Source organism: Podarcis erhardii, assembly GCF_964252035.2.
Source record: "Podarcis erhardii genome assembly, chromosome: 15".
Lineage (NCBI taxonomy): Eukaryota > Metazoa > Chordata > Lepidosauria > Squamata > Lacertidae > Podarcis > Podarcis erhardii.
Window position 1 is genome coordinate 18,704,073 of NC_138505.1, and position 20,790 is coordinate 18,724,862.

At 45.8% G+C, this 20,790-nt stretch overlaps 1 protein-coding gene across 4 annotated transcripts; it reads left to right on the forward strand.

Moving 5' to 3' along the window:
* Positions 1-166: 166 nt before the first annotated feature.
* On the forward strand, positions 167-20,082 carry LOC309330347 (semaphorin-4A-like). Of its 4 annotated transcripts, XM_081841879.1 has the most exons (15): positions 167-211; positions 1,552-1,628; positions 2,451-2,579; positions 4,212-4,372; positions 5,544-5,603; positions 6,158-6,256; positions 8,002-8,113; positions 9,287-9,394; positions 10,221-10,360; positions 11,978-12,147; positions 12,990-13,140; positions 15,263-15,452; positions 16,322-16,437; positions 18,607-18,764; positions 19,542-20,082. In XM_081841879.1, the coding sequence occupies exons 3-15, from the start codon at positions 2,483-2,485 to the stop codon at positions 19,945-19,947; spliced, it is 1,968 nt and encodes a 655-aa protein (XP_081698005.1). In that variant the 5' UTR covers positions 167-211; positions 1,552-1,628; positions 2,451-2,482; the 3' UTR covers positions 19,948-20,082. The 4 variants fall into 4 exon arrangements, with proteins under 4 accessions (XP_081698005.1, XP_081698004.1, XP_081698006.1 ...); XM_081841878.1 differs by lacking the exon at positions 1,552-1,628 and having other exon boundaries at positions 175-211; positions 2,417-2,579; XM_081841880.1 differs by lacking the exon at positions 1,552-1,628 and having other exon boundaries at positions 193-211; positions 2,450-2,579.
* The last annotated feature ends 708 nt before the right edge of the window (positions 20,083-20,790 follow it).

Consider the following 20,790-nt stretch of genomic DNA (forward strand, 5'->3'; position numbering starts at 1 on the left):
CAACCATTCAAAAAGGAAAAAAATCATTGTTTCTCCTAACTTCTGATGCTATTGGCTGCCATTGTTTGATGTCACAGACAAGCTGAGCACCAAAGGGTTGGGACTTCTGATGCTATTGGTTGCCATTGTTTGATGTCACAGACAAGCTGAGCACCAAAGGGTTGGGGCTTGCTGAGAGAGGTCAGAACAAGAAACATGAGCCTGGGGGAAGGGGAAGTGCTGGTGAAGGAGAAGACCTTGTGGCCTGAAATATACTCTGAGTTGAGAGTGGATTTCATTCTCTTTATTCAGCTCATAGTGGTGAGGAGGAATATGGCCTAACTGGGCAAAGAGCAATTGAACCTGGGGAGGATAGGCAAAGGGGATGTGGGGGCCTGGAGAACTGATATTTAAAGGATGAGCAGGGGAGGCAGGAATCTTTACATTTATTCCAGAGACTTCCATTTATTCCCCCAAAACATCAGGTTCTAGATTCACTCTGGAAATTCTCCTGGCCTCCATCAGACACCATGTTTGGGATAAGAAGGATTTCTCCTGCAGGAGTACAGGTTCCCGCCCCCCCCCCCCAATCCATTTCCATATCAATTTACCTTCCTTGTAAGTGTTCCCTGTTCTGTGCACTTAACTGCTGATTTATTATTCCTTCTGGTAGATGATGGTCTTGCTAGTTCTCTCCACTTTGAGAACTCGTTCTGGTTGGCAAAGCAAAATTATGAGTCTCCTCTCAGTAAGATTTTCCAGGGGTCTCATATGCATCCACTCTACTAAATCCCCCCCCCTCCTGAGTCCTGTGGGTGGCATCTGAGAGGCTTATAAATCGAGAGGGTTTTTTGAGCTTCTCATAGAAAAGAGTTGGAAACCTAGGAGAGGTCTACATAGGAGCCATAAATCCTGCTGCCATGAACTGGTTGTCTTTAAGATTCCATAGGGCATTCCTAGGATCTGCAGTGTGGCACCCATTGTACCCTCAGGTGCCATGCCTGGCCCATCCCATATTTTGGTTTTTTTTAATAGTGTATTTTATCATCATTGGAATGTCTGGCTGGAAAATGATTCTCACCTGCTTACCTCTCTTTCCTCTAAATGCTTCTAGGGACTAGCATTTTTGTTTGGTGTATATTTTGCCTGATTTTCACTAGCTGTTAGGGGAGCGGTTCTTTGCCCTAATTTTCTTTTTCTTGTATTTTGCCTTGGTTTTTTTGTCACTGTTTGATCTGAGGACAACCTTGTAACTGAATCCGTAGGCAATAGGCAGCAGCATAGTCGCGTCAGGCTTTCTGTCTTTTGCTGATTTGTACTTTTCGTTAGGAGTCTTTGCAGTCTTGTAGCAACAGCCCCATATTTCTTGAAGAACATTTCCAAGACTTCTCAGTAGGTTTACGGCCATGAAACGCTCTGCTTGAGCACTTTGCCCTCTTAGTTTGCAGCTGTTGAATTGCTCAAGTATATCATTCCAGACTTCACACAAAATACCAGCCTCCAAACTGTGCTTTATGTCCCTCAGGATCTTTGCACCTGACATTTGAGATTCATCTTCCTCAGTTCTCTCTAGGGCTCTGAGGATGTTGGCACGTATACCTTCAGCATCAACACTCTGAGAAATTTGAGCATTAGACACTCGTTTGTCAGTGAGTTTCCACAGTCGCTTCTCGCATATTGCTATTTCCATGTGGGATTCAATCACATTCAGGCAGATTCAGCTTGCACAATTAAGGAAGGTTTGGAACTCTTAAACAACAAATACACTTTTTGCAATAAAGAAAGTGATTGAAAAATGCACTGGAAAGTGTGGAATTGCAGAGTTTCCAGACCAAGCTCCAAGGGGAGCTCCACATAGAACACACTGCAGTAGTCCAGTCTCAGGATCACTAACCCTTAGATTATAGTGGCAGGATAAAGGTAAAAGGTAAAGGTAACCCTGACCGTTAGGTCCAGTCACGGATAACTTGGGGGTTGCGGCACTCATCTCGCTCTATATGCTGAGGGAGCCAGCGTTTGTCCACAAACAGCTTCTGGGTCATGTGGCCAACATGACCAAGCCGCTTCTGGCGAACCAGAGCAGTGCACGGAAATGCCATTTACCTTCCTGCTGGAGCAGTACCTATTTATCTACTTGCACTTTGATGTGCTTTCGAACTGCTAGGTGGGCAGGAGCAGGGACCGAGCAACGGGAGCTCACCCCGTCACAGAGATTCAAATTGCCAACCTTCTGATCAGCAAGCCCTAGTCTCTGTGGTTTAGATCACAGTGCCACCCAGGGTAGCCTAATCCAAATATGTGTCAAGCTGGTGCAGCAGATGAAGCTGATGAAAGGCTCGCTTAGCCATAGGGAACCCTTAGGCCTCAGAAGGGTAGCAACACATTGCTACCTTTTTAGAGGTGGCTTCTTCCTTATTTTCTTCTGAATTTCTTGATAGCTACCAAGTTAGCTGCCTTTCTCCTGCTTGCAGAAATCCCAGCGACCACCTGCTGATTGACAACCATGAACCCCAAACAGTCTTTACGCCTCTTCGGGTTCCTCCTGACATTTGCCACCGCTCTGGCCATGAATCTGATTCCGAGGCAAGACATCCAGATAAGTGAGTAACTCACAGGAAGACAGAGGCAGAAGCTGCACTCTGGGGGAGATATTAAAGGGTGCCTGGAAGGAGATGAGCGAGATTTCAAACCTAGGACTGCCCTACGTCTGGATTTTCCCAGACATTACTGGGATTTCAAAGGCAGAATTGACATCCAGGTCGAATTTCCGAAAGGCGGTGCTTTGTCCTGGATCTTGGGCAAGTCAGTCAAACAACTTTTGGAGTGTCCTGGTTTTTACTTTTTAAAATAGGGCAACCCTACCAAACCTGTTACTTCAAATGTAATGACCCGAGGCATCATTCAGATTGACACTGCCCCCCCCCCACCCCCAACAAACCTCATAACAGGTATCAACGTGCTGTTGTATGAACTGCCAACAAAGCAAATGGGTCTCATTGCTCCCCCTGGTGGAATTTGCTTATAGCAACTCGATTGTTCAGCATGAAACACATCCCCCTTTTTTTGCTAGCTACAGACACCAACGCAGCACCTGCACTGCACCTGCGCTGCTGCCACCCATTATCTTCCCTCCACAGTGCCTAGTTGCACATTGAATGCATGACACCCCAGACTCAGATCCACCCTGCGACTTTTCAATTTCACTTCCTTCCTTCCTTCCTTCCTTCCTTCCTTCCTTCCTTCCTTCCTTCCTTCCAGAGTGTCCACCCAGTGTTTCATCGCCCCCTCTGAGACCTCCATAGCCCCCAAGCATCCATATAGGGTTCCCAGTCTGATGCCAGCACTGGTATTGGGGGATGGAAAGGTGGAGTTTGAGGTGGCCCAGAACTTGGACTCTTGACATCGTCCAGAACTTGGACTCTTGACATCGTCCTGGAAAGCTGCAATATCTCACTGACTGCAAGGGCTGTGGACCAAATGATCAATCCTAGGAAGCTAAAGTGCATGCTCCAAAGGTGGTGACTCAGTTCCACAAACACTGCCCTAACAAAGCCAGCGCTTGAGGGTGGCACATGCCCCTCTAACTGCCAGGTTTCAAGGTGCTTCTTTCAAAATGGCACCAGGCTATGTCTTGCACCGAGTACACTGTCCATGTTTGGGACGGAGGTGCGGCATATGCACATATATACCACCAGGGCTGGGCAATATGTGGTTTTCAACATTGCGATATATATCACCAACTAAACATTGCGATGCATCGATATATCACAGTGCCTGAAATAAGGACAGAGCTATGTAAAGGCACTGGCTGGCTTCAAAGTTTATCTCACATTGCGATTTTGGTATAGCACACACACACATGCAAGCACCATGATTCACGATATATAGCCAGGTCAAAAATTATGAAACCGATATCATGATATGGACTTCAGACCATTTTTGGATGATATATTGATATATCACCCACCCCTATAGACCACCCAATGTTCAGCCCCGTAAGACACCTTCAGCATCAAGGAACAAAAGGCACAGCCTGACTTCGCCTCTGGGGACCGGGAAGCAAGAAAGCTGAGCTCCACTAGCCACTGAAAACCAGAACTGGCTACCCAGTCCATCCAAAATGTGTGGCTCTCTGGTTAAAAGCAGGCCAGGTTATCTACCTCCCACCCCCACCCCCTGGTCAGTTGGCATTGCTTGCTGAAAATGTACCTAACATCTTTTCCCTTCCCCAGGGAACCCTCGGCCAGTTATTGCACAATACCACCAAAAGGGAGTTACAGATTGTGCCACTTTTGTCCTGAGCACAGATAGGAAAACTCTCTATGTGGGAGCCAGAGACACCGTTGTCGCTCTTGACACTGCCAGAGCTAAAATCAACAACCAAAAGGGCATGGTGAGTAAGAAACGGCAATTCAGAATAAGAAGTGCGGGGGGGGGGGAGACTTGGGGTGGTCTTCTGGTTAGCCCTCCTCTAGATGACAGCCCTTGTCTTCCCCCACCCACCACTTTTTGGAGAGATGTTGGGAAGCCTTTTCTGAAAAGGTTTCCTACATGTGCACTGGAGTTCTTTGCGTTTCAGCCCTCACCCTGGCCAAACCATTGTTTGCTGTTAGACACCCCAACCAGGAAACTGTGGCTTGTGTGCTTGCCATCCAAACCGGGTGTGAAAGAAACCACAGCTTATAGTTGGTTTATAGTCCTGGTATGATGTGCAATAAAAAAAATTGTGGTGTGGTCACACCAGGGAATATCCAAATTTATCATAGAGGGGAGAAGAGAGAAAGAGCAAAGGCAAGGATGGGGAAGAAATTGAGTTCACAGTTTAACGTGAACCCACTCAACTGACACCTTGCCCCAAACAATGCACAAACTGAAGCACAACTATTATTCAAAACTCAAGCTTTTCTGAATTTCGGAATGTAGTTCTGCAGCCAAAAAGTGTCAATGAGGAGAACTGTTTGCAAAATGTATGTGTATGTGTATATGTGTGTGGGTGGGTGTGGGTGTGTCTGTGTCTGTGTGTGTATGTAAACATACAAAATGTATTACATTAGGCAAAACTGCCCACAACAATGTGTGCATTAGGAGAAACTTGCGCTAAAATGCTGGCATTTTTTGTGAGGACTTCAGAAAAATAAAGCACGAATCAATACAGAAATGTGGAGAATTGAACTTAAGATTAGAAAAGTAAGAAACAGAGTGAAAGCAAAATAGATGGCTTCATCCATCCCTATTGCATGCAGGCAGAAGGCTCAGCCCAACAGTTTGCCATTTCTGTCAACTTAGTTAGCGTTTTATTTGAATACAGAGACTGTTGCTGGTAAATAGAGGCAGTCTTTATTTATTGATGTATTGGGTTATTTAACAGCATTTCTAAATCACTTAATTATTTTTTTTCAAGAGAACTCGAAGCGGTATACATAAACACAACACTGAAACAGTATTTTTTTTAAAAAAAAATCCCAGATGTGTTAGCTTAAGGCTGAGCATTTGCACTCTTGGCAACAAGCCTTGTTGTTGTTATCTTTCTCTAAAGCTCCCTTCTTCCACTTTTCCTGTAATAGGTACGCTGGGCCCCCATGAGGGACATAAAGGACATCTGTAAACTCAAAGGCAAACAGGAGGTAATGGGGTGAGGGGTAGCGGATAAGGGAAGTTTTACAACCTAAGAATGTGGTGTGCAGGGCTGGCCCACTCATGGGTCTGGGTGAGGTACTAGCCTCAGGGCGGCAGCTGGGAAAGTCGGCAAATCTGGTCTCCCAGGACTGCACCGTTCTCCTCCTCTTCAGCCCACCTCCTGCGCAGCCCTCCTGCAGCCACAGCCACCTCCTCTTCCACAGACACCCCACCCGGCAGTTGCCACAGCAGCCTTCTCCTCCAGTGCTCGCCTCAGCAGCATGAGCAGGAGAGGCTGTCTTGTCACGTTCTGGAGCAGTACTAACCTAATGCTATTACATCCAAGCTCTAAAATCTTCTAGCTGCACTGCTGCTTCATGATTCTATGACTAAATAAATAGATCCACCATCCCTTGAAACCTTCAAGATCCCTTTTGAGCTTGCAGAGCAGGAAGGGGGCTGGCTTTTCATGCTTTTTAACAACCTGCCAGTGGAAGCCTCCTCTGGGATAGAAATGTTACCTGGAAGTTGAATCCTGATTTCCCCCTCTTCTTCTCCACAGATGGAATGCTTGAATTTTATCCGTGTCCTGGTGCAACTGAACGACACACACCTTTACATCTGCGGGACGTATGCTTTCAAACCCACCTGTACTTACATTGTGAGTTCCTGGGGGAGAGAGATGGGGGGATGACAAGGGCCTTCAGTGTGACTGGTCCTGTTCAGTGGGACTCTTATTCCCAGGGTCAGGGGTTGGGGGACATGGGTGGTGCTGTGGTCTAAACCACGGAGCCTCCTGGGCTTGCTGATCAGAAGGTTGGCAGTTTGAATCCGTGTGACGGGGTGAGCTCCCATTGCTCTGTACCAGCTTCTGCCAACCTAGCAGTTTGAAAGCATACTAGTCCAAGTAGATAGATAGGTACCACTGCGGCAGGAAGGTGAATGGCATTTCCGTGAGCTCTGGCACTTGTCACTGTCCTCCGTGCGCCAGCAGCAATTTATTCATGCTAGCCACATGACCCAGAAAGCTGTGTGTGGACAAACGCTGGCTCCCTCGGTCTGAAAAGCAAGATGAGGGCCACGCCACCCCATAATCGCCTTTGACTGCACTTAACCGTCATGGGGTCCTTGACCTTTAACTTTATCTTACCGTATGTTCAAGCCCTACATTGGGCAAAAAGATTCCTGCATTGCAAGGGTTTGGCCCTTGTGGTCCTTCCAACTCTATGATTCTATACAAACACGACTGGAACAGTATTCCTGCTGAGATACCTGTGCTTTCCAGAAACAGCTGAAGACAAGCTTTTCTAGCTGTGTGAAAATGTGCCTGTCATCATGGGTGTTGATTTAGTATTGTGTTTAAACTCATATTCCATTGTTTTCATACAGTCTTTAAAACTATTTTAACTTCTGCTTCATATGATGAATTGTCTTGAAACGTATATGCAAAAGAAAATTCATAAATTAATAAAGAACAACTTCAGTCTCCATATTGAATGAATGAAGAGGTTATATCAGGGGTCAGCAACCTTTTTCAGCTGTGGGCCGGTCCACCGTCCCTCAGACCATGTGGTGGGCTGGACTATATTTTTTGGGGATGAACGAATTCCTATCCCCACAAATAACCCAGAGATGCATTTTAAATAAAAGGACACATTCTACTCATGTAAAAACATGCTGATTCCCAGACCGTCCACGGGCCGGATTGAGAAGGTGATTGGGCTGCATCCAGCCCCCGGGCCTTAGGTTGCCTACTCCTGGGTTATCTAAAGCCATGGGTAGTGCCAGGGGCAGGTCAGTAATAAAACACCTGGTGTCTGTGAAGTTGACTCTTTATGTCACCTACCCACCCCTGAAACTGGAGTAGCCTAGGGACTGAGAGGCTGAGCCATAAGACCGGAGATCCCTGGTCCAAATCTTGCTTCACCATGAAGTTGCTAGACAAACCTTAAGCAAGCCATTCTTGCTCATACCTCATCTCCCCCATCTGTAATAGGGGAATAAAAGTCAGAGTTTAGTCAGAGCTCAGTCTCACCATCTTCCAAACATAGAGCCCATGTGGCTAAAGGATTCGCCCTTGGTTGGGAAGATCTGGGTTTGAGCCTCATCCAGCCACAAAACTTACTGAACATCTTTGAACCAGTTGAGCACTCCCTCTTGACCTAACCACGAAATTGTTGGAAGGAGAAGAACAAAGCAAGGGACCAACATATAGCACCCTGAACTCCTTGGAGGAAGAGAAGACCCGTGCTCAAAATGCAACAGATATAATTATGCATCGTGATATTAGCAGGAAATGACATATCCCAAATTCAGCAGCAATCGGGACGCTTGGTTTCTGAAGCACACCATCCCATACATTCTGTTCCTTTTTGTCTCTTCCCTTTCCTTTTCCTGTCTTGCTAGGACCTACAAACATTTGCTGTGGTGACTGATGCAGACGGCAACCACCGCCTCCTGGATGGGAAAGGTGTCGCCCCCTATATTAACAATTATAAGAACACAGCAATTCTCATTGGTGAGCCATCTGGAAAGGGAAGGGATTCACTTCCTTTGATATTGAATGTTTGCAGCACCCCCTAATGCCCCCTCCTGAGCCACTTTCCTGCCCCCATGACTCATTGCAAAGGCTCTCTTCCAGCCTCCCACAACTGAGCACCCTTCTGATGTTTTTGGACTACAAATCATCTGTGTTGGCTGGGGCAGGTGGGAGTTGTAGTCTTAAACATCTGGAGAGCATCCTTCTGAGGGAAACCCCTGGACTGTCTCCTGCCTATTTGAATGCTAGAAGGGTATTTGTTCTTATTTAAATATATGACTAGCCCCAACACTAACCACTACACCCCACTGGCTTCCTAGAGCACTTCTGCAATGAGGCAGCTATATAAATCAAGTAGGCAAATAAATATGGGGAAAGCAAAATAACACTCAGAGAAGAATCTGAAATATTTTCCTTGAAGCTTGAATTTGTTTTATTCTGGATTGTTTCATTTGATATTATGATGTGTAGTCAACCACGTTGAGATTTTCTCTCTCTTTAAAATATAAAGCAGTATAGAAATAGCAGCAGCAGCAGCAGCAACAACAACAACAGTGTGTGAAGTGGCAAGCTGTGTATTGCACAGATCCATGCAGGTGCCTTTCACATGGATATGCACTGGAGACAAGATGCTGCCCACTTTGAGATACAACTTGTAGGGTCAGGACCAGCCCATCCATGAGGCAGTCTGAGGCAGCCCCCTCAGGCAGTGGAATCCAAGGGTGGCCTTCCTCAAAACACACACACACACACACACACACACACACACACACACACACACACTATTGTCTCCACTAGAGAAGCAGCTGCAGCACCTTCTAGGAAGAGATCTCACAAGAGCATCATAAAATATTATGAGAGCCCTTTGAGATCTCGCTGCAGCCGCAAGACTTGTGGGGCGGCAAGGGGGGGGCATATGGCATATGCAGGGCACGCTTTCTCGTTTTGCCTCTGGTGGCAAAACGGGATGAGCCATATCTGTGTAGTGGTCCTGGGGAAAGAGCTGATCAAGCTGAGAAAAGCACGTTTGCTGCCAAGATCTATAGCCAAGCATCTCCAGGGTAAAAATGGGGGCAGTGTATTACCAGAAATCCAGAAAGCAGGAACTGTTCCTGGGTAAGAACCGTCTTCTTTCCTGTCTTTACTCTGCAGATGGTGAACTTTATGCAGCTACCAAGAATGACTTTCAAGGGATAGACCCTATCATCACTCGTACCCTGGGCAGCAAGACAATTTTGAAGACAGAGCAGTGGATGGAATGTAAGAGCAGGTTTGGGGCACTGAGGGAGTGGAAAGTTTCTTAATCATCCAAATAGAGTCCAGTGATTCCCACTGCCCACCACTGCCTGGTCACCTGGGCAGCTGATACGTTAATGGATTGGTCGGACGCAGACGAATGGAGGGAGGAACCAGCTGGGGAACCACCAAGGAAAAAAGGCTCAGAGCCCGGGGAGTTGTGGTAGGACAAAGATGAGTGCTCACAGGGAGAAAACTGGGAAGAGGAGGTGTCGGAAGCTGAGGAGGCAACAGGGCTTAGTGAGCGGGAAGAATCTGTAACAGAGAGAAGTCCAGAATAGAGGCAGAAGATGAAGCAGGGCAGGGGGGAACCAAGAGGCAGAGATGAGTCCAGCTGCTGAAGGGCCATGGGTGTCTCCCCCTTCTGCTGCAACAAGCTCCCCTCCCCACTTGTCTCCCAGAACCTGAAGAAACTTGAAAAGTGTGAAGGAGAGTCTCTGACTGCCTGGAATAAACCCTGGAGATGAAGGGACTTAGACAGCTGTGGGGAGGTGAGAGCTTTCAGTCTCAGCAACTGCTTCATGGGGCCAATACTTAGCAGAGATGGGTTGTTGTGCTCATTAGGCCTGACACTTCTGTACAGATCCTGTTTTTGCTAATAAAGAGTTAACACCAACTTGCACAGTGTGATTTACTGCTGGCTGGCTCCTGACAGTTAACAGGTTGGTGCCTGGAGAAGATGCATCTCCTCAACAACCAGCATTCCCTTTGGAATTCACGCCAGTGGGGTCATGAATTGAGAGGGTGAAGGGCATCTCATGTCTGGTCTTTTTGTGGCTTCCCTCTGCAGCTGATGCAACGTTTGTGGCCTCCATCAACATCCCAATTGCCCCAGATGATCAGAAAATCTATTTCTTCTTTTCGGAAACAGCAAAGGAATTCAACTACTTGGAAAAGGTGGTTGTTTCTAGGGTGGCGCGCATTTGCAAGGTGAGCTGCCTCCAAAATCAAGGGCACATTTGAGCTGGGACTTGCTTGGCCTCTTTTTTTAACCCTTGAATGTCTAGAGGAGTAAGATGTGAGCAAGTGCAGAGTGGCTGTCCCTTGCCTCTTGTCCTGGCATATCTGGAATTGGGAAAGACAGCTTCCCAGGAAGGAAATGGAGCCAGAATTTAATTTTAATTATGCTAATATAATGGAAAGACCAAGCATTTGGGGGGACTTTTCATTTAGAAGAAAAGGCAACAGTAAGGCTGCAGTGGTGGGTAGACTCAATTTTTCCTCTTTCATACTGCTACAAACTTGAGGACCATCCCCCTGAAGTAGATTCAGGGCCCAATAAATGAGAACACTTCTTCAAACAGGATGTTATTCTCCAGGGGGCCCCAGTCTCAGGAATTTCATCTTCTCACGAAAGTTGCCATGACCCCCAGGTTTCAACAGGGTCGGGCCTGGAGTGGGCAGCCTCAGGCAGATGGTGGTGAAGGTGGAGGGAGTGGCAACTCAGGTCGGAGGTTCTGTCTCTTTACTCCGGCTGTTAGGGAGAGGGAAGCAGACCCACTAGCTCTGCACACCACTTCTCCCACAAATCAGAACCTCTTGGGGAACTGGGAAGGACTTGGAGAAGCTGGAGGGGTGACTGAGATGGAGCTGGGGTGGCAGAACACCATCCCATCACTGAGAATCTGGGGCTGCCTTTGTTGATGGGACCAGACACACTTACCTTGATGAAGCACACATCTGAAGTACACCTTTCCTGTAAGGGGAGAAAGTGCCTCATGAATAAAGCTTGCTATGCCTTGTCCTTAATAGCTTGGTGGGAAGGGCACAGCAGCTTGTTGAGACATCTTTGTTTGCTTTTGTCCAGTCATGAAAACTGGAACCTGCTTTTAAATTCTTGTAATGAGACTTCCATGCCTGAGCCTACTGTCAGACCCGTGCCTACTGCACACCTGAGTAAAGATTTCTCTCTTACTTATACCCAGAAGCCTTTGTTGCGGTGTTTGGGGACAGCAGCCAGGGCAAAAGTAGTTGCAAGCAAAGACAGGGCTTCCAGTGCAGCACTCTCCGAACAGAGCAAGGGCAAGTTCAGGGAATCCACATAGGCCAAACCAGGAACCAGCAGCAAAACTGAGAAACAGTTCAAGGTCAATATCACAGGGTTGTCCACAAGGTACAACATCGCAGAGAGGCATAACTAGAGTTGGGAAGAATGAGCTAGAGACTGGAGGGTGGTGATGGCACCAGCTTCTTCCCTTCCCAGGATCTCTACCATTCTGTGATTCTATGAAAACAGTCGAGCACAAAGAAAGCAAGAACAATAGCAGGATTAATAGAGGAAAAACAGCAATCGTGATTACCCAAAGAGCCATAAGAGAATCCCAGGGCCTGTTCCTTAAAAGGTTGCCCCTGTCTTCCGCCTGAAGGCCAACAGAGAGAAAGGGGTTAAGTCTCACAGATAAACTGGACATCAGAAATGAAGATGCTGCAACAACAAAAGGGCATGAGGGCAGTGGGTAGGAGGGAGGGAGGGAGATCAGGAGGGGCCAGGGGAGGAAATAAGAGATGACTGGTTTGTCAATGGTCTTGCTTTTCCATCCTCTTCAGAATGATGCTGGAGGAGAAAAGTTGCTGCAGAAGAAATGGACGACATTTGTAAAAGCTGCTCTCTCCTGCACCCCAGAGGGGCAGTTACCTTACAGTGTCATTCAGCACGTATTTGCCCTTCCACATCATGGAGGTGACACAGTTCTCTACGCTGTCTTCACTCCTCAGTGGTAAGGCTGCGACAACTCATTGTACCCAGGGCTATTTTGTGCCGTAGCTGCTCAAAATAAGGATGGAGAAGAGATCTGGCTCACGTCCCCTTTTTAACAGAAACCTGCCTAATCTGCACTTCACTGAACAGCAGGTGAACTGGAACACAACTATCCTTTGAAATCTGCACTGCTCTGAATTTTGCAATGCAGTTCAAAAGAAAAAGGGGGGGAAAGTGTGGGAAAATGCCCATGTTGGGGAAGTGTGCCTAGATGCCTAAATTTATGAAAGTAATGTACAAAAAGAATCATAATAGGTGAAAATCTCTTGCAAAAAAAGAAAATGCATCTCTTTGGGGAAATATGTACTAATTACAGACAATTTTTATGTGGACTTCGAAAAATTCACAAACAGATGTGGACATTGTCAATAGCTGTGTGTCAATCCGAACTTTTTCTGTGGTTTATTACCGTAGATTGTGGCATGAGTAAAGGTTGGCATAACTTCATATGAAAAGAGATCCCCTTTATGAACTTTTCTCTTGACCTGGAAACCGGAAGTTGTGTCAGAGCCCTGCATTGTGGGTGCCCTATAGTTGGCGCCAGTGCTTGGTAGTGTATGTATGAATACATGTGAGCGCTGGACATACATGTGGTTTCTGACACACACATTGCAACAAGGTGACAAGCTGATTTTCACACTGGAAAAGTGAGAAAGCAACATCAGATTCATCCATCCCTATCTTGGAATCCATTCTTTGGTCCCACAGCGCACTAAACAGTAATGAAGATAAGTGCCTCTGAGCATTTGCAGAGTGCCTTTTCATTCTAGTGGTGCAGCTGACTTGCCCATCTCTTTGCAGGAAAGTGGGAGAGCTCTGGAGCTCGGCAGTCTGTGCCTTCAGCCTTGCTGCTATCAACAAAGTCTTTGATGATGGGAAATTCAAAGAGCAAAACAGCTTTTCCCAATGGATGCCTTATGAGGGGGAGGTCCCAGACCCTCGCCCTGGCAGTGTGAGTATCGCTTCAAGCCCTCTTAGAAGGGTGTGAGCAGGGACCAGGTGAACATGAGCTTCTGGTGGGGAATGCTTACAAAATTCTCCTTTCTCCCCATTTTTGGAGCTGTTGTTTTTCTGGAGTAGAATGGGTGTTTTCAAAGTCCTCTTATCAGTGTTTTTTTTTTCCTTTCTAGAAAAATAGGTGCCAGTACTCACCATGAAGTTGTTGCAATAAGTGCCACACTTTTTGTGGAAATGTTGTGGATAGTAGCAGAGGATATACTGATTAAATATTATCCCTCCTCACTCATATGAGTGAGCTAGCAGCAGAGCACTATCCCTTATCTGGAAGCAAGTTGATGGATTCCCTAGAATCATATAAGTTCAACAATCCAGTCTGGCTTGTCCAGATTGGATTGTTCCTGGTAAATTTCCCCTTTAGTTCCCTCTTAAAAACAATGACGCGACAGTCTTCTTTTAAAAGTATTGGTAAAGTTTACTTACATTCAGTTCACAGTTTTGTCCTGAAGGCTGGCTTTATCTTGCAGTTGCAGTTACAGTTGTAGAGAAAGGAAGTCTGAGCTAGGCCTCAGACTTTCTACCTTGTGGCTTCCATCCTCTGTAAGGATGAGCCAGCAGAAGATGGTAAAAAAGCAGCAAAAGAGCCAACGAAAGGAAGATGGCTTTGTGACTAGCCCTTTTATAGGGTCTGCTAGTGTCATGCTCATCTACCTGGTCACACACAGGGGGAACGTGGTCCAGAGCATGTATGACAGGAAGTTCTCCCTGTCTGGAGCAACATTCCCCTGGGTGTCCACTCTAGGAAACAGCAAATGTTTTACAGTATTTGACTGCTACAGTGAAGATATGTCCCACACTTTTTAACAACAAAAAAGAGGTTCCGATACTGTGTCCCCTTAAGGTACCCCCTGAAAAAAGCACTGCCTGTTGTTATTCTGGTAACTTGGTAGTAGAGTACCTGTTTTGGCTCTCAAATGGTCCCAGGCTCCATCCCTGGCATCTCTGGGCAGCGCTGGGAAAGACGCCTGCCTGAGAGCTATTGCGCAACATCCAACATCCCTGACCATGGGCCATGCTGGCTGGGTCTGACGGGGGTTGGAGTCCAGCATGTTCTGGAGGGCACCAATCTGGTATAGGATTTTCCAGTAGAGAGCTAGAAGGACCAATGATCTGACTCGGCTTATCCACACTTATCTTTTGCTCTGCTCTTTCCTGGCACAGGTCCGCACTTAAAAGTTCAGTATCCAAGCGTTGTTGGTGGTGTTTTTGCCCCGGAGCTTTCCCTGCAAAAACCCGCTCTTTAGCGCTCAATTGGAGCAAACGTCTATTTGGGGTTTTGTGGATTGCCGTTTGCTCCAGTTGAGCTTTAAAGAGCGGGTTTTGGGGAGGAAAGCTACGGAGCAAAGAACAGGGTGCTCAGACATGGAGCTTTAAAGCATGGCCTGTGCCTGGAAACAGTGGAGGAAAAGTAGAATAATAGAATCTTAGAGTTGGAAGGGACCCCAAGGTCCATCTAGTCCAACCCCCTGCAATGCAGGAATCTCAACTAAAGACAGACATCCAACCTCTGATTAAAAACCTCCAGTGAAAGAGAGTACAAGTCTGTTCCACCGTTGAACTGCTCATTGTCAGAAAGTTCTTCCTGGTGTTTAGTCGGAATCTGCTTTCTTGTAACTTGAAGCTATTGGTTTGAGTTACCTTCCAGAGCAGGAGAAAACAAGCTTGCACCATCTTCAGTGTGGCAGCCCTTGAGATATTTGAAGATGGCTATCATATCTCCTCTCAGTCTCCTCTTTTCCAGGCTAAATATACCCAGCTCCTTCAACCGTTCCTCATAAGGCTTGGCTTCCAGACCCTTATCATCTTGGTCTCCTTCAGTATAAGGCAGGGTTTTTTTTTGTCATTTATCATGTTTGGGCTTCTTCATAGTGTCTGTGTCCTATTTCCATTGTTGGAAGCATCGTGCCTCTAAATATTAGTTGCTTGGAATTTCAACTAAGGGGAGAGAGTGCTGCTGAACTCAGGTCCTCCTTGCAGGCTTCCCAAAGCACCTGGCTGACCACTGTGAGAACAGGATGCTGGACTGACCTCCGGCTCTTTTCACATTATCCCTGCAGTGTTCCATCACCCCCACTTCACACAACACCCACAGCTTCATGAGACAGCACTATGTGATGGATGAAAAAATTCAGCCAATCGATAATCGACCTCTACTGGTGCAGCCAAATGTGAAATACACCCAGATTACGGTACACGAATTGCATAACTCCTTGGGAAGGACCTACTATGTGATGTTTCTTGGGACAGGTATGCTTTTATGCTCCAGTAGTAGAGATTGAGTTACTGTATTTGTAGGATCCTTTCCCCAGCGAGGCTCGCCTGGCCCCTTTGTTACCTATATTTTGGCACCAGTCAATAACATTCCCCGGGCCTTTGGCTCATCAAACAATCTATGGCTGTTTAAACTGGGGCTGGGTTTTATTGTTTTTGTTATGTCTTTTTGTGTTTTTATATTGCAAACTGCCCTGTAATCCTCGGATAAAGGGTGGTACAGAAATTTTAATAATAATAACAATAATACTATTGAGCTTTGTGAACTATTTATTTTTTTGACCCAATAAGGGGTAAAAATGAGGGCTGTGACATTTAACTATATATTAGGGTAGGAATTGTTTGGATTGGGGGGCGTGTTTATTGCTGTTGTTGTATCTTTTTTTTTAACTTATAACTGATGTGGCAATTGTAAAATCTGCTCGTGTGCTTTGGTGTTTCATTTCTTGTTCATGACTACTTTTGTTCTGTTTTGCCGTTATGTAATTTTTATATATATTATAAGTCGCCTTGAGCATGGTTTTAACTTAGGAAAGAGGCATGCAAATAAAACGATAGATTGATTGTTGAGGCGGAATGAATCGATCACAAATTTTTCAATTTAAAAAAGTAGAAATCTCAGAGGCTGACTACCTGTCACCTGCCACAGGTGAACCTCCAAAAGCAAAAGTGAGAATGAACTGAAGGCAGAGTGGAGTTCAGCTTCCCTCACCTGCTTGTCTCCTTAGCTCTCATAACTGGACTCCCACCACACATTTGAGGAGGGCAGGCCTGTATTTCAACAAACTGTTCCGCCACCATCGTATCTAATTTGACACCTCGGCATCTTCCATTACTTTCCACAGACCAGGGCATCATTCACAAAGCAGTGATCGTTGGCAACAAGGCATACATTGTTGAGGAGATCCTGCTGTTTGTGAGGCCAGAGGCGATCAGGAGTCTGCTGCTTTCTCCTGAAGAGGTAGGAAGGCTCTGTTGGCTAGAGACTGGAGCTGCGAGCTTTTAAAAGGCTGTAGCTCAGCCACAGAGCATCTGCTTTGCATACAGAAGGTTTTCGGTTCAATCCCCAGTAGGGCAGGCAATGTCCCCTGTCTGAGACCCTGGAGAATTTCTGCCAGCCAGGGGGAGCAATAGTGAGCTGGATGAGCCCAGTGGTTTGATGAGGCATTATTAGGCAGCTTCCTCTTTATATCAGTTCTTGATCCAAAAACCATTGGGAGTAGAAAGTACTTTATTTGTGGTGAATGGACACAATGCTTCATGTGCAGAAGGCCCCAATTTCAGTTTCCAGCACCTCCACCTCCAGTGAGGACTGGGAAAAGATTTCTGACTGAAATCCTAGGGAGCTGATTCCCAAGCAGTCAAGAGACTTCACCTGCATGTGTTCATGGTGAGTTCTGGCACCTCTTTTCCTAGAAAAAGAGCAGTGTGTGTGTGTGTGTGTGTGTGTGTGTGTACGTGTATGTATTAGTTACCTTATTGAGAGTTTGGGGTTTTGTTGGGCAGAGTACGGTGCCCTGATTCCTTGCCCTGCTGCCAAACACACACATCTGCCTTTTTAAAATAATAATAATAATAATAATAATAATAATAATAATAATAGTTTTCCATTAAAAACATCCAATTAATAACAAATCAAATCCAGTCATAATCCAAATCAAGAAAAAACAACACCAAATTACAATCCGAATTATTAATTATTAAATTTCAAACGGACTTCCCATATTCTGGACTTCTGAAGCAATCATCTCACATGATTATATTTTCTGCTTTCTTCTTGTTCTCATATTTTTCACATTCCAATCTTAAACTCTCTCAAAGTCCTCAGTCCCAGGCTGATCGAGTCTCATCATGTTAAACAGCCATGTATCCTTCCATCTGCCGAGTACAGTGTGTGTGTGTGTGTGTGTGTGTGTGTGTGTGTGTGTGTATGTATGTGTATATATATATATATATATATATATATATATATATATATATATATAAATAAAATATCTCCCAGTCTGGGCTGTTGTCCAAGCCTGCTGCTTGAAGTTTAATGACCCAGTATTCCAAAGTTGTTATGTTGTTAAGCATACTGTTCGCTAACATATGTAGCAATGAAGATATAAATCATTTGGTGACTGATCAGCTTTTCCAGGGACCACTCAGACCCACCTCTGGGCCCTGGAGGGGGGCTGCTAGACGCCCGCTTCGCCTTCTCTCTTGCCCATGATGAAGAAAAGCATGCAAACAGATTCACTGTATATTGTGGGATATTTCCCAAATTATTGTCTCAGATTGTTGTAGAATCAGCCAACAAATGTTTCCTACTCCCTCGAAAAAAGGAGTAATTCGCTCTTTTTTATCCTGTGTGAGAGCTAGCATCTTGGCCGCTCCTTTATCTTTTGTCAAGTCCGATTAAAACTGCGCAGCTGAATAATTAAATTAGATCTCTCTAATGAGGTTCAGCACATAAAAGCAAATGTAGATATAAAGAAAGTATGTACCGATCACCTCCGTAAATCAAAACACCATGATGAGAATCTCTTTGAAGTCCAAACTTAAACACCACCAACTGTGCAGTTCCGCAGATTGTTTCCTTTTTCTCCTTCAGTCCAGAATATGCCTGTTTTTGGTCAAATCTTATGAATTTTTAAGAAACAGGTGTCCTTGCATGTAGGAGTGGCTCTGGAGAGTGCCAGCCATGCTGTGCTCTTAGACCCAGCGCCCCTACCGCTCGCACCTTGATGTGAGCCAACAGATCACAGGCTATCTGCGGGTCTGTGAGACAGTCCTCCCCTACCCTGGGGAGTCTGCCAGGGCTAATTACTCCCATATTAGCCCTGGGTTACTGGCATGGCTGGGGTCCATTTGTGTGCGAGGCAGCAATTTCCCACAGCAGAAAGCCGGAAGTTGCAAACACACACCTCTGTCTAACTCACATTGATGTTTTGTCAGGCAGGGCCAAAACACCTCCCTGTAGCTTGTAGTTAAATGTTTATATAACTACATTTTGATTTGACTTTTTAAAGCCTGGTGCCTGTTGTTACGATGACTCCCACAACTTAATTATATACCAGACCTTCAGCCTGTCATCCTTTAATGGGTTCCAAATAGTAATGGAACATCTCTGTTTGCGCATTGTCAGGGAATGCTGCATGTGGGACATGCCAAAGGAGTCCTTCAAATATCAATGGCCAACTGTGGCATTCACAAAAGCTGTACCGACTGCATTGCAACGCGAGATCCATACTGTGCCTGGAACGGACACAGGTGCAAAGAAATCCAAATCTCCAATACTGACAGGTAAGTATTTGTAAGCTAGAGAGCACTCTGTGAAAGCACATAGAAGGGTTAAGGATAGCTCAGTCAGTAGAGCATGAGACTCTTAATCTCAGGGTTGTGGGTTCGAGCCCCACCTAGGGCAAAAATTCCTGCCTTGCAAGGGGTTCGACTAGATGATCTTCGTGGTCCCTTCCAACTCAATGATTCTATGAAAGGATGAGTTCCTTAGTGGGGATGGGGAGTTGTGGAATTTGGTTTGAGTTGCAAATAAATGCAAACCTACCTTATGTGCACTTCAGTTCACTAGGTGATTTGAAATGCAGCTGTCTTCGGATTCTGCGGTGCTGCACACAAAAATTGCTGTAATAGTGAAAATAATGTACTGTAATTCATTAGATTAGATTTGGGTGTGTGTGCATAGATTAAGCACAATTGCCTATAAAAAATGCAAGTTGGGTGCAATGTACATGGAACTGTATGAATTTTCATGCAGACCTTAAAACTGGAAAACACTAAACAGATTATTCCATCCTTTCCTCACACTGAAACCCACACCATACATTTAAAGCACCACTTTAACAGACAAGGAGAATCCTGGGAAGAGATCTGTGTTAAGGGTGCTGGGAACTGTAGGTCAATGAAGTCAGGACCTGTAACAAACTACGGTTCACGGGAATCTTTGGGGGAAGCCTTGACTGTTAAAGTGGAATAAGACTACTTTAAAAGTATAATGTGAATGTGACCTTGCCATGGTCCAGCAAGGCGGTTCTTACTTTCCTGGGTCCTTCCTTTCCTTAGGGGTAGCTTGAAGCAGGATATTGAGGGAGGACGGCCAGAAATTGGGTGCAGCAGAAGCAGCAACAGCAGCAGAAGAAGCAGAGCTTCCCCAAGCTCAATTACTGTGGTGGTTGTGATGACCTTGGTTTTCTTCTCCTTCCCTGACAATCTGAAAATGGAAGGGCCGGGATGCAGGAGCCTCTCTAAAGCCAATAAAGCATCAGGTCAAGAGAAACTCCTGCTTCGTGACAGCCAGAGCCTTCCACAAGGCAGCCTTTGCCAGGAAGCTGCCAACAGCTCTAAGATCTGCTGTGTCAAAGGTGGTGGTGGATCTTTTCAGAACATTCTGGCTAAAAACAACTGCTTGGACTTCGACCTGGCATATGGGGAAGACTCCAGAGGCGTTGTGGCAGTAGAGGGAATCTAACCTGGTCCAGCTTCATCCCCCTGCAGGAGCAACCTTTTGAGATCACAACAGCTCACCACAGGCAACCAAAGATCTTGCCACTTTTGTGATGCTGTTCTCAAGCACTACAACAGTAAACATGCTGTTACCTCTTGATTTCAAGTTTTCCTTGTCCCCTTTTCTCTACAACACCATGGGAAAGCCAGGTTGTGCAGCTTGCTGAATCCCTCTCACTTGTTCAGGTCCCTGTCCTCACCTCCATAGATTGACTCACAACCCAAATCCATAGATCTCTCTGTTAAATGTTTGCCTAAATCCTAAAAACAAATGGAATACCAACGCCAATCCCTGATCTTCAGAGCTTTCCAGGTTGGAGATGCTCAGGAATGAAGATGAAGGATGTTTGTGGGTAAGTCAGGGCTGGGAGGCAGATTTTAAGCTACCAACAATTCAAGGGCAGATACAGGAGGGCAAATTAGCAACACGATGTGCAGCCCGCAAAACCAGCCCCATTGTTAGGCAGCTCTATCATAACGGAAAGTGAGGTCGGAGTCTAGGGGTGCAAGTGGGGGCAGCAGAGCAGGACATTGGCAGGCCCAACCCAAAGGGAATGATTTCTTCTGTGTAAGATTACCTGGAGTTATTATCGTGCCTGAGTTGGTTCCCAGTTTGTCTTCATAACTGAGCCATTCCTATGGCTGATCTGGTTCATGTGGTCTTGGGCCCTTCTGTTATTTGCTTCAGATATTTGTGGGGGTGGCAGAGAGGTGAAGAGAGGAGTGCAGGTTCATACATTGCCTGCTTTAAATTAAAAAATAAAGCGGAGGTAAAGGTCAGCCAGTATGGCCACTTTGGACTTCAATT